Source organism: Calonectris borealis, chromosome 7 (genome assembly GCF_964195595.1).
Source record: "Calonectris borealis chromosome 7, bCalBor7.hap1.2, whole genome shotgun sequence".
In the NCBI taxonomy this organism is placed as follows: Eukaryota; Metazoa; Chordata; class Aves; order Procellariiformes; family Procellariidae; genus Calonectris; species Calonectris borealis.
In genome coordinates, this window is record NC_134318.1 from 25932363 (window position 1) to 25944985 (window position 12623).

The 12623-nt window shown below is 37.3% G+C and overlaps 1 protein-coding gene across 2 annotated transcripts in view; it reads right to left on the minus strand.

The window, feature by feature from the left end:
* The window catches only part of PDE6C (phosphodiesterase 6C), a 29586-nt gene extending 17567 nt beyond the window's left edge, over positions 1 to 12019 (minus strand). For both annotated transcript variants that reach the window (XM_075154711.1, XM_075154710.1), the window contains exons 1-5: positions 11540 to 12019; positions 1301 to 1453; positions 1100 to 1189; positions 713 to 853; positions 65 to 139 (exon numbers count right to left, since the gene is read on the minus strand). In XM_075154711.1, the coding sequence (XP_075010812.1) occupies positions 65 to 139; positions 713 to 853; positions 1100 to 1189; positions 1301 to 1453; positions 11540 to 12019 (939 nt within the window). The remainder of the gene's footprint in view (positions 1 to 64; positions 140 to 712; positions 854 to 1099; positions 1190 to 1300; positions 1454 to 11539) is intronic.
* Between the last annotated feature and the right edge of the window lie 604 nt (positions 12020 to 12623).

Genomic DNA, 12623 nt, shown 5'->3' on the forward strand with positions numbered 1-12623 from the left:
AGGTGACCTGTACAACTTCAATGTCAAAATTAAGAATCATAAAAAGAAAAATCTATATCCTCACTCGTCCATCGGGTGTCTTGGGGCCTTTGTAAGGCTCTGCCTCCCCCAGCCGGATTGGCCATTCATCATAGAACTCCTGAGAAAATGATACACAGGGTTTAGCAAAAGGGAAAAAAAATCAGTTCCGTGTTCATAGATAACATGACATCTGTGGGTAGCAATTTTATTTTTCCTTCTCCATAGCTGTACTATGGTCACATTTCAGACAATGTTAAGAAAACATTGTTAAATATATTCCAGGCAAGAAATGTTTGCCAGTAAATTGCAGGCTAATATGAAGCTTATCTCTGGATGGTTGTACAGCTTAATTGTTGTTTTAGAAGGCTGGTATTTATAAAGCAATAATCAGACCTGCACTTCTCTCTTCTAGCCTTTCTCACATGGAATTATTAATATGAAAAATTATTTCAGAATTAGCCTTTATGTTTATCGTGGTTGTATCCTTTGCCATGCTTATATTTTGCATGTAATTTTTGTAACGTGGTTAAATTTTATTCAAATTATCCCAAAGGGTTAGAAAGCATGGTAGCTTTGTGTCTTGGAGAGACATGCACTAGAACTATACAGAACAAATGAATTAGAAGGATGGATTTTATAACTTAAAGTTAGGAGTAGCACATTTCTAGCAAGTAAGCAAAATGATTGTTACCTTCTCTTTAGTCATGTCCAGCAAACCAACAGAGTATCTTTCACAATTCAAATACATTCGTATAGTATACAGTGCTTTGTGAAACTGCCGTTCTATATCTGTTAGCTCTTCAAATACTTTGTTGGCAGACCACAAAAGCATCTATTTACAACAAAAGAGAAAGAGGGTAAATGTTCACAACAGTAAGAAAACATAAACATATGAATCCTAAGCATTCCAGAATAAAATGATAAGGTGCATTACTATTATAAAACTAAAAAATTAAATAGATGCTATCCTTACTTCAGTAAGCTTGCAAGAGTATAAAATAGTGGGAATAATAACACAAATAATCACACAAATAATCACATAAAAACGAAGTATTATCATTAACAAATTCTTCTATACCTGACTTCTTCGGGATTCAATATTGTAGAGATATGTCATATGATGTTTTCTTAGGACCAAAGATATAAAATTGAGGTATTTTTTGAAGACCTAAAAATGACAAAGAGCAAAACTAAGACAAAAGTATCAAATCAAGAGGTAGATTCACTCGAACTACTTGAACTAACAACTGTACTGTTGTGTGACATTTGAGGTTATTACCTCTTCATCCTCTTTTGAGAACTCAGTGGCATTTAATTTGTTGAGTGCCATCACAACAGCAAGCACGTCTTTACCCTGCATAATTGGGGTTGCCAACATATTCATTGTTGTATAACCAGTTTGTTTGTCCAGAAAGTCAGAAAAATGGTTGTTCTGAAAGAAAAGGAAAAAAAAAAAACACAAATGAAACACATAACAATTAGTTACCACACCAAGAGCAACTGATCATTTCCTTTGGTAAGTTACGTTTGCAATGCTATGTGCACAGTTTTACAGTGCAGTTGGTTTATACTCGCAAGAAACCATTATCATTTTTTAACCCAATCTTGCAGAGTTATATGTACAAACTTAACTTAGGCATTGGTTATGAATATAGTCTCTGAAACCAAGTTCTGTGCAGGTTTTTATTAGAATGATGAGGAATTTGAGGAATTAAAAATATGGGAAAATCTAGAATAAAGGAGAGAGTAATATGACTTTGTGGCTACCTGAGAGTCTAATACATATGACTTGCATGTAAGAGAATTACTTCATAGCTGTGTTAATATTTATTATTATTTAATTATTTCTGTAGATAAAATTCATGATACTGTCCCATTACAAAATGTTTAAAACTACTGTCTGTCCTAAGTGTATATGGCTAAAAATCCTTCTGGCAGAGAGGCATCCCCAGCAGGTAGGCATCTGGCTGAGCCGTTTCTTACTCCTTCCTGTCTGACAGACCCCCATTCCTGCTACTCCCAGCCCAACGTGCTCTTCTGGTGAATGGGGAGGCGTAGGACTGGGGGGATCAGGACACAGAGCTGCTTGTGCTGGGTGTGTGATGCTATGGGAATGAGTCCACATGACTAATGAATGAGCCACAACTAACTACCCCACCAATGTCATCCTTGAAACCGAGTGCTGAGGAGGGTTCAGTAAAAGGTATTCTTTTCATTCTTTTGTGTAAAAAATACTGGGAAGCTAGTTCATGTTTCATGGAAAACTGTTTCATTTCCTCCTATCAAAGAAATTCTTGGTGTTTTCTTTGAAATGCTTTAGTGTTCTCTTTAATTTAAAAAAGGGATTTGAAGCTTGTCAGGGAAATCTGTTTGTCAAGAGTTGTTGTGTTTTGTGATGTTCTTACGATAATACATCTAAATGAGCTGAGTTACGAGTTGAGGGATTGAAATCTGTCAATATGTGCATGCTGAGAAGTGACATGGTTCTACTCAGCAGCTAAAACATCCAGACTCTGTCTTCACTGAGCCTTTTCCGTCCCCTCGCATCTGCCACTTCTAACAAGTCAATGCTCAGACTTCTTCAGACACATGAGCACTCACGTCCTGGTCTACAGTCAATGGCAGATTCTCCCCAAATTTCCTTTAACAGGTCTGCTTCTGATTTCCCAAGATGATGAGCAGTTGGTGCTAAATGAGAATGTCAAGAGGTGGCAAGCAGCCTGGTAACCAGGGAAGGTCAGACTACATTATAACACCATGGATAGGAATGGCAGCTGGCCAGAGGAAGGCCAAAGAAGTCCTGTTTTAAGGACATCCAGCTGGAACCAAGATTCTCAAACCTTGCCAATCCCCTGCTGTTAGCAAGTATTTGTGAACCCACTCATAAAGTGACTGTCTTGTTAGTGCATGTCTACCCACAGAGCTGATACATATTACTGGTGGATCTCAAGGTCTCTTCCTTGCTGATGGGCTGGAGAATGTTGCAGGATGCCACGTAATGGAATTTCTGCTTTCATAAATTATACACAAAGCTCCTTAAACAAGCAAACAAACAAACAAACAAACATTTTCTGGGTTGTAAAATCAAGCATGAAAAGGCTAGGAAGTGCCAGAACTAGAATTGTTTGTCTACTATTTGGATCTTTCCTCTGAAGTTCTTTTTTCTCCTCTTCCCTCTTTAGCAATTGTTTCTGGTATATGTTGAATTTATAGCATCTACAACCCTGAGAAGGTAGACCGGATTTTATTATGTGTTCAAAATATTAGTGGTTTTTTTTTTCCTTCAGTTCTTCATAGTCTTTAGACAGCCCATCTTTTACATTTGCATTTTAGATTTCCTTCTAGGACTGCATTTATGTGAAAGGAATTAAATGTGTGGAAGTAACTCTGAAATGTCTTTTCTGTAATTACTGACTGGTGTCTCTTACAGAGAATTGATTCTCTTAAGGACAGCCTGTGTCATCCCCATAAATCCCATTGAGAAGAATAAAAGTAACCAATATGTTTCTCTGTAGTTCCATGTATCAGGCTGTATTTGGGTCCCTGGAAAGTGTAGCCAGTTCCGAATATATCGTCCGGGTGAAGAGGGAATGTTTCCTCTATTTCTGTCAAACTTTCCCTGGGTTGTTGTTCTCTGTTTTTCTCAGAGAAAGATATAGGGGTATCTCGCTTAACAGACATCCAGGGAAAATGCCAGTCAATCTGTCTCTTCTATGTAAGAATCAAATACTGTCGTGCAGTCTGCTAAACAAGTATGTTATTGCATGGAAATGTTTTATTTTCTCAGATGTATTACTCACTGACACAACCATTCTGGTTTTGGGTGTGTGTTTGGGTTTCAGTAACAATTTCTGAATTTCTGACTGTTTTAGCCATTCAAAATAAAGTAAATCAGAGAATTTGACCCTGTTTTGTAGTCCCTCTGCCTCACCAAGAGCATCTAGCATAATGGCGAGGCCCAAGTTCCTGGTTTTAGAGTGCTGTATACTGCTATGAGGGAATATATAAAAATTTCAGACACTCCTGGATTTCTGAATACTTAAAAGGGACCTGTATACACCAAGTGAGCTGAATCAGCAGGACACAGCTGCTGAGTCTTAATTTGTTTAATAACTCCAGACTGAAGGTATAAGCAGTGGTGTTCAGAAGTGTTCAGAAGCAGCACATTGGTCATATAATTTTTGCCGAGGATAGGAAAATTTTAAAGAATGCAAGTCTGTGTTAATAAACAAAAAGTTCAGTAACCACAAGCCATCCTGAGTTGTGCCTAGATAGTGCAATGCAGAAAGATAGCTCATAACACATTGGCAGCATTCCCACAGCATATACATATTGCACATGAATTGCATATAGAAGCAAAAATTTGTGCTTAGATTTAGGCTTTTCATTAATGAATATTTTGCACATAATTACTAGGAGTTTTGAAGCCTTTATTTCCAATCAAGGTTTTAAAATATTTTCTCTTGAGAACATAAGCTCTTTTTGTTTTCAAAGAAAATCACTTTTCACAATGTCTGGAAAATTTCCATCTCATGGCTACCAGTGGAATTTACTAAATCAGAAGTCACTGTTGTGAAAACAGTGTGATTACACCTCTGTGAAAGGGAAAAATAAGGCCATTCTTTCTAAAAATAATTTTTATTTTCCTCATAGGGCATTTACAAATAAACTTGCTTACTGAGACTATACCACATCTGATTCTGAATCGTAGCTACACAACTGTAAGTTCATGTCTGTAGTAAGGTAAAATAAATATAAATGAGAAAAAGTCACTCCTCTGGGAACCACAGGCATTTTGAGAAGAAAGTTAATTTTAAAAGACTGTATGAGAAGATAATACTTTGCGGTTATGTAGTTTGTTTTTTTTTAAAAAAATTAGTGTCACTTTATTGTTTCTGAAAAGTTCTTATTGATGGACTGGCCAGAAGGAACCATCTTTTGTCTCTCTTATTTCATGGCTCTCCATGCAGATCTTATTTCCTTTCTTGGGAGTGAAAGGTTCTTCTATGTTTTCTTTTACCAGTTTCTAAAGATCTTATTTCTTTCATGATGAATTTTCCTTCATTGTCTGGTTTCAGATATCCCACGATTCTTTAAGCAAACTATGAAAAAGAGCTCTGCAAAAATTTCTAACCTTTCACAGGCTTTATTCTATGCCAAGCTCAAAAGATGATGAAGATCATCATTCTAATGTTCATTGAACCATCCTACTGTATTTAATAAAGGAATTACATCTCCCAATTCATAATGTTATCTTAGGATTTGTTACACTGTGCTCCAGAACACTGAGCTAAGCCTTGAGATTTCTGATTGGATTAATGACAAAATGCAGCCTGAGGCAAGTGAGTTTGACACTATTGGAAACTCCAGGTCAAAGTCTGCAGAGTAAATTATTTGTTGAGTGTAAATTTGATCAGAAAATGCAAAAACTATTGTAAGTAATGACACAGTGTAACCCTTGTTAATTTCCATTGCACATGCAAAAGTATGTAATTTATACAAATGCAGGAAAGACAGAGAAATGGAGAAGTGTGAAAAGCAATTCAAAACGAAAGTGTAAGGGAACAAGGATCCCTCTTCCCTGTTCAGCTAATTAGGGTGAAGATTCACTGCTCTGGTTGATTGAAGGTAATAGGAACAGCAGCTCAAAGTTGTTAGGACCGAGGCTTCTCGCATCTCCAGAATACTTGCTTATTCCCAATTGCTTTTAATTTGGCTCACCATCAGCATCTTCATTACACATGTGGTTTGAAATGTTAGGAAATGAGACTTTCCCATAAACCTTTGCCTCCTTGACTGGGGGTCTTGCTAGGAAGCAGCATGATGTCGTTTTGTTCATGTCCCACAGATGACATTTACACCTTGGTCTTCATATCACCATCACCATTACTCCCATTCAAAAAACTCTTACTGTTCCTTCCTTCTTCTTTCCACTCCGAGTGATGTGTCAGTATCTGCTGTGCAGCCTACCTCTCCATTTTGAGTTTGGTGAAGTGCATCAAATATCACACTTGAGGAGAAGTGGTAAGACTTAATCCTGCAGCTGAGGTGGTAGTGCGGAGAGAGCAGATGCCTATTTTCCTCCACCTTTTTCCTCTTACAAAGCACAGAGGAAGAATGGGACCCCTGGCAGTTATGGCTACTTTGCTCATGTTGGGCTGGAGTTCTGGGTTGGATAGATGAGCTCAGATTGGTTGAAATACATCATCCTTTGAATGTGTGATGACTAGGAGTGGGTCTGGAACACCACTGGAACAGGAACCACAGGAACCTCTGACACCAGGAGCTAGTGTCACACTCTCATCGTTATCACACATTTATTTCCACCATCTTTACGTGTTTCTGTTTTTTTTTTCTGGTAGCCCTGCAGTATTTTCTCCTCTTTCTGGTATTTTGTTCTCCCACTGATCATCTTGCATTGGCTCAGATTTCTCAAACACTGACTAGATGGTGTTGGTGTGCTATATTGTTTCATCTCTTATTTCTGCTTATCCTAATTTCAACTCACAAATGTTTTTGTTTCATAATGATATAATTGAGTATGAATGGAAAATAAAAAGTACCTACCATCAGCTACGAAAATGTCATCAGTCTGATTCAAAACCAAAACCAATTAGCTAAATGAGTTGGCCATTCATTAGGCCACACTCAAAAAATCATGTATTGTCAGGGTTATAAAACAACTATGTTTTGACATGTAACTTACTAGCATAAAGAACAAATTGACTTTGTTATCTTCAAGATCACTAGAGTTTTGAAACTGAATCAAGTAGAAATTAAAATATATTTAACAGCATTTAATATCACTGAAATATCTGCTTGTTATTTGCCATAAGTAGTGCAAATTTTTGAAATTGAATCTGTATTATATTGCTTTAAGTATTTTTTCCACATAAAACAAGAAAATTAGGCTAAAAGGGAGCTTTTAATTTTAATTTCTAATGCTCATTTTTTCTTCAGTTTTGGGAGCTTTCCTCTTTTAACACAAGTTAATTCAAGGAAAGAATTAAAGGTTTGGGTTTTTCTTCTGAAAGGCATGATTAATAGAAATTTGTACCTGTGTTAAAACATTTTCTTGTAAGTTGACTGAATCTTTGTCTGTATAACAGATTGGAACACACTTCCATTTTTCCAGTTAATATTTACTATATTGAGTGTGAGTTTATGACAATCTGTTTTTTATTATCAAGATGATAAGATAAAATGGAGAAGCAGACATTAACATTTACAATGCAAGTTCTTCCCAGGTAAAAGGCTACCTCTCCATTTTTTCCCCATTTCTAGTTTATCTTGGGATTGTTTCTTTCAATTCTCATTACGTTCTAGACACTCAGGAAGGCAGTACTTCTGTAGTATTGTGTATCTTTGCTCTCATTTCTTCTCATCTTAACAACTCTGAGTTTGTTTCTCAAGAACTTCCCTCTAAAATTACTTTAACAATCTTCCTCAGGCTTTTGAAGCTTTTATAACACACTCTGCCTTGTCAATATGTTGGATATTTGGGTTTCTTCTCCAAGATCACATTGTGAGGGGACTAGCAGAACATGAGTTAAGAACTGAGACGTCTTATTAGCAAGTGACTGCCCTGCTAGCAGCTGCACCACAAAGTGACTCCATTCTTTCCATTTTCAGGGCAACCAGTTGTGTCATTGACCGTCTTACTCTCTCCTGTGCTTTCCCACGGCTTCATATTTTTGACATGGATGCGCCTGATTCCAGCAATGTCTTCTTGCCCTAGGAGGGAGTTTAAGACCAACGCCTGGTCGCAGGACCACTGCTGTGTGTTACCAGAGCAACTGTTTACACACAGCAGCTGGATAACCTTTCGGTATCCAGGTCTCCTCACTGCCACATGGGAGTTTGAACCACTGAGCTGCAAAACCGTGCTTCCTTTCGCTCTTTTCTCTCCCCTCTTAAAATAATCTTTAATTTATTTTACAATTTGGTGTAGATTCACGAAGAGGGATAGAGTATCTCTTCTTCCTTGTTCCAGGCTCAGACAGCCTGGAATCTGGGGACTAGCACATTCCCATAAATCTGAAACTCTTGTCACTTCAGACAGGCCTGGAATGAAAGTCTCTCCCACCCTTGCATTAAAGAGAAGTAGAGCTCCCAGAAAAAGACTCATGCAAACTGAAGCTGGCTCAGTTTGCAAAGGGGTGATACAAGTGCTTGCAACTTGAAGATATATTTAATTTGTTTTGTGTCTTAGGTTTCCAGTGGTTAAATTAGGTGCCACAACAATCACTGCTCTGGCTGCTTAATCTGAGTTGGAAGCACCAGAATCTCTCCACACTCTGTTGTTTCTTCACTTCACTGGGGTTTGTGGATTCCAGTGCAGGACCTCTAAAAATGAGGGCTTGTTATTTCAGCATCAGAACATTTGAGTGTGGAGCTAATCCAAAAGCCTTCTCTTCTTTTGAAGCATTTTTTCGCCATTTATATAATTTTATACTCTATTATAACCAGGTATATTATTTCTTGAGTTTCCAATCCTCAGTTAAATCTTTGTCTGCAAATATCTCTGAATTAAAAGGAATAATGCAATAATTGAAATACATGATGGCTTAAAGCAAATATATATAGTCTTTACTATTGGTTCTTACAGGCTGAGAATGTGAGATTTTGATTCCCCAGAAGATATGCTCCTTGTTTAACTATTTCTTAGTTGTTAGTTTTATTTGGAAATAATGCCTTAGCAAAAGATGTAAGGTAATTGTACTCTTCTTCATCATGTTGTCCATGTCATCAGTTAATATTTAGAGAATACTAATGGACATATCAAATTTTATGCAGTCTATTATTTTACTTTGGAATATTTGAGTCACATCCTCTGCTAGACCCTGGGAATAATGTGAGGCAAATTATTAGGGTAGTGGTCCTGCCTGGCCTGCTATCTGTCACTACTGTTAAATCCTGGATTAAACACTATTAGCTCTTGCAGTCAACAGGTCCATAATCTTGTGGGGGGAGACTGTTCTGACTACTTAGTTAATTACGGAAGGTCTGTATCTTTTCCTCTGCTTTTCTTTTCTGAAGCATTAGTCAGGATGAGGAGCTTCCTCACGTTTATTGCTATCTTTCCAAGTTGAAGAAGGAGATAATCCCTAAAGAACTGGCTACCAGGCACTAAAAGTGGAGTCTTATGTTTTTCCAATGATTTATTGCTGTTGCAATCTTTCATTACATTCACTCTTGTTATAAAAGGGTGTTGACTGAAGCATGAAAATGTCTCACTGTGGGTTTGTCAATATTGTCATGTACTTAAGACTTAAAAAACACTATGCTGTTTGGATATGGATTGTGTCAACAATAGAAAGTGGTTAGACATGACATCTTTAAAGTACTATAGCCATCTAGAATTATTCATTGTGCATTTTGTATTCTGACAAGGCAGTAGGGGCAAAATTCCTCTCTGGCTTAACTCTGCTTGTCATCTTTTGCTCAGGATTTGGGTATAGACAATCTAGTTTGACTGAAGTGCATACAAAGCGGTCTGAAAAATAATTATCCTTTCAAAAACATGATAAAGGCTTCAGTGGCTGCCTATTCCTGCTGCCGTGGACTAATTATATTCCTTAAATGTTACTGACTAAAGTTGCAGTTCTGGGTTCCTTACAGAGATAAAGATTCTGGTGACATTAGTGGGAGCTTTGCCTGTGTGAAGAGTGTGGATTTGGAGACTTGACATTTTTACAAATAGAATGGAACTGGTGACAATTTTGAGACCTTGAGGGTTGTTTTTAAATAAAAAATTTTGGTCCCAGAGAAGTCTCTGGGAGTTTTGTAATTAACTTATAAATGTCAATGTTTTGATGACATTTAGTTACCAAGTGTGGGCCCAATGGCATAGACCTCAGTAATCCTAAGAGAGTAAATGGATGCCTACGTAAAGATTACCTTAGAATGATTGAATAATAGCTGGACAGATATTCAACCGACATGAATAAATTTATGAGTGCAAAACGTATACCCAGCTAGATTAGATGGACAGAAAGGCTCTCTTATTTAAGCATATGCAAATAAGATTTGTCACAAAATTTTGAACACATCCTATTGCAAATGCAGAAATATTTGGGCAGCCCTGCTCTGGGCACCTCTCACATAATGATATTAAGAAGCAGTGCAGTGTCTGATAGAAGGCACATCTTTCCTGATCCTACTGATCTTTTCTCATGTAATCATCCTTATGAATTTAGAAGGATTATCCTCCAATCTCCCCATGTGGTGGTAAGAGGCAGTAAGTCAGATGCTTCTTGTCAGAACAGCAGCCATTGAAGAAAGCATCTTAGTGGTCAGTTAAAAATCATGACAAAAGTCATTCTTCTGTTTGCTCCCGTGATTCCTACTTACATCTGAGGTAGTTTACTATACGTTGGAATGTTCTTTTCACATATATATACATTTTCATTTGTTTCTGAGCTTTAAAAGTAGTCCTTTATTTCTTTATAGCTGCCAACTTTTGACATGATAAAATATATTATTTTTTGTTTACCTCCTGGAAAACACAGATAATTGCAGTGTATAAAGATTTTTATTATTTACATTGAGCTTAGGACACTGAGGTGACTTCCATCCCTAAAATGGCCCAGAATTTTAAATTGACTGTATAGGAAATACTGAGAAGCCAGACTGTCATCTTGTATAATTATCTTAGCACTATTTAATTATGCTGAGCTTTTCCATGTAAGACTAAAAAGAGATGAAGATGTCACCATTTGATAATATAAGGTTAGTTATTTTAAAGAAATCTACAACAATCAAAGCACATTTATGTTTCCCCATGTATTTCAGAGCAGTTTCTAAAGCAGTTCTTATTCATGCATGTTTAATTTCTGTTAGGTCACTCATCATTTTAATTAACATTTGTAATAACCCTTATCAGCACCGTAACTAAAGAAAGTGATTCTGTGCAAATTCAACAGGAACTTTGAAAATATCAGAGCAGTTCTGATTCATTAATCTTCTTCTGAAGATGGTTCTGAACAAAAGCCCTGTATCTGGACATATTCAAAATTTGGAGCCATTTTGAATTCAAAGACAGACTGAAGCTGAATATACATGTTGACATCATCTTCATCTGGTTTCATTCACCTACTTACAAGGAAGCATCCTCATTACAAAAGCTGCAAATTAACTGTATTCAGAGGTGCATGTATGGCAGCACGGAATGATAAGGGAAAATACTTGCAAGCCCATACTGGCAAACAGAATAGGAGCCTGCCTTGTTCAACAGAAACACAAGTACTTATAGGTCTCTGGTAATCGAATATTCTCCTCTCTTATTATAGTAAATTACATTACAACTATTGTGCAAGGATACTGGAAATACCTCACTAGGCTACATGATGTGGTTCTACTGGATTTTAAGCAAACTCTGCTGCTGCTTTTCTCATGCTTTTGTTGTGGATTTCTGTCTCTGGGATGTTTTTGAAAAATGACTCTCTACCACAAGCCCTGTGCAGGAAGCTGAGTAAGCAAATGCACAGAAACCTATTCCCCAAGAGAAGTCACTTACCTTTTTCACATCAGGTACATTAAAAAACTTCTTCGTATGAGCAACCCATCCCGCTATCCCGATGTCCAGAGGAAAAACAGTCTCATTGTCTGGATTCACCAAATTCTCCTCCAAGCTGGAAGTTGGAGTGACATTGAGAAGCCTCGTGGCCACCTCTGGAATACCATTTCGGGAACGATAAATAAACATACTACACCGATCAGCTGCCAGCAGTTGTGCCAGCCTCTGCAAGGCCTTGTGCACTATCTTTTCCATAGTGCCTTCTTCATCCTGGATTTCTGTTAGCAGCTCAAAAAGTATGTTACACTCCTCCAGGCGGGACATGTCTTTGAAGCTGACTCCTTCCTTCACATCTCCAGGGCTGACTTTAAAGATACTTCCCAGCACTTCTGCCCTCATTTTTCGGTTGAAATACTCCTTGGCAAACTGGGGGTTGTTCTCCAAGTATTTTTCAACGGCATCTTTATTTACCTCACCCATTTTTGCTGGATTGTTCTTAGGATTTCTTTTAGAACTGCATCACCATCAAAGCAGGACTGGTAGCAAGAAGTCCTAACTTGATACTAATAAGAAAATGGTACTTTGTACATATTGTATAGCTCACGGGCATAGTACATTCACCTTCCTCTGTGGCTTCCAAGCCTTCTGAAACTCTTGAGATATGACAGAAGGCACTGGCTTAGCATCTTCTTAGTGTGAGATCTTGGAGACTGCTAATTAAAGAGATGTCAGGACACTAAGCCCCTGAGCATTCTTAGCTCATAAATCCTAAGGGAATCATTTTAGCATTTTAAACTAATCAATTAATTCTTAGACTTTATAAAATTGTCTGATATACCTCCTTCATTCACAGTATATATATTGTACTATACACACAAAATTTTCCAATGAAACTTAATATGAGGAATTTCACTTAGATACTTAGCCCACATTATACACGTGCACAGAGGTACACATGTGTATTTGTGAGAGGTACTTAAAGGGGAGGAAAACAGAATGTTACAGAGAAAATTTTAAAAATGTGAAATTTAGTTTTCCTCGAAATAGTCAGGAGTTGATCGAAATTGGATTACTAAAAGTAAAT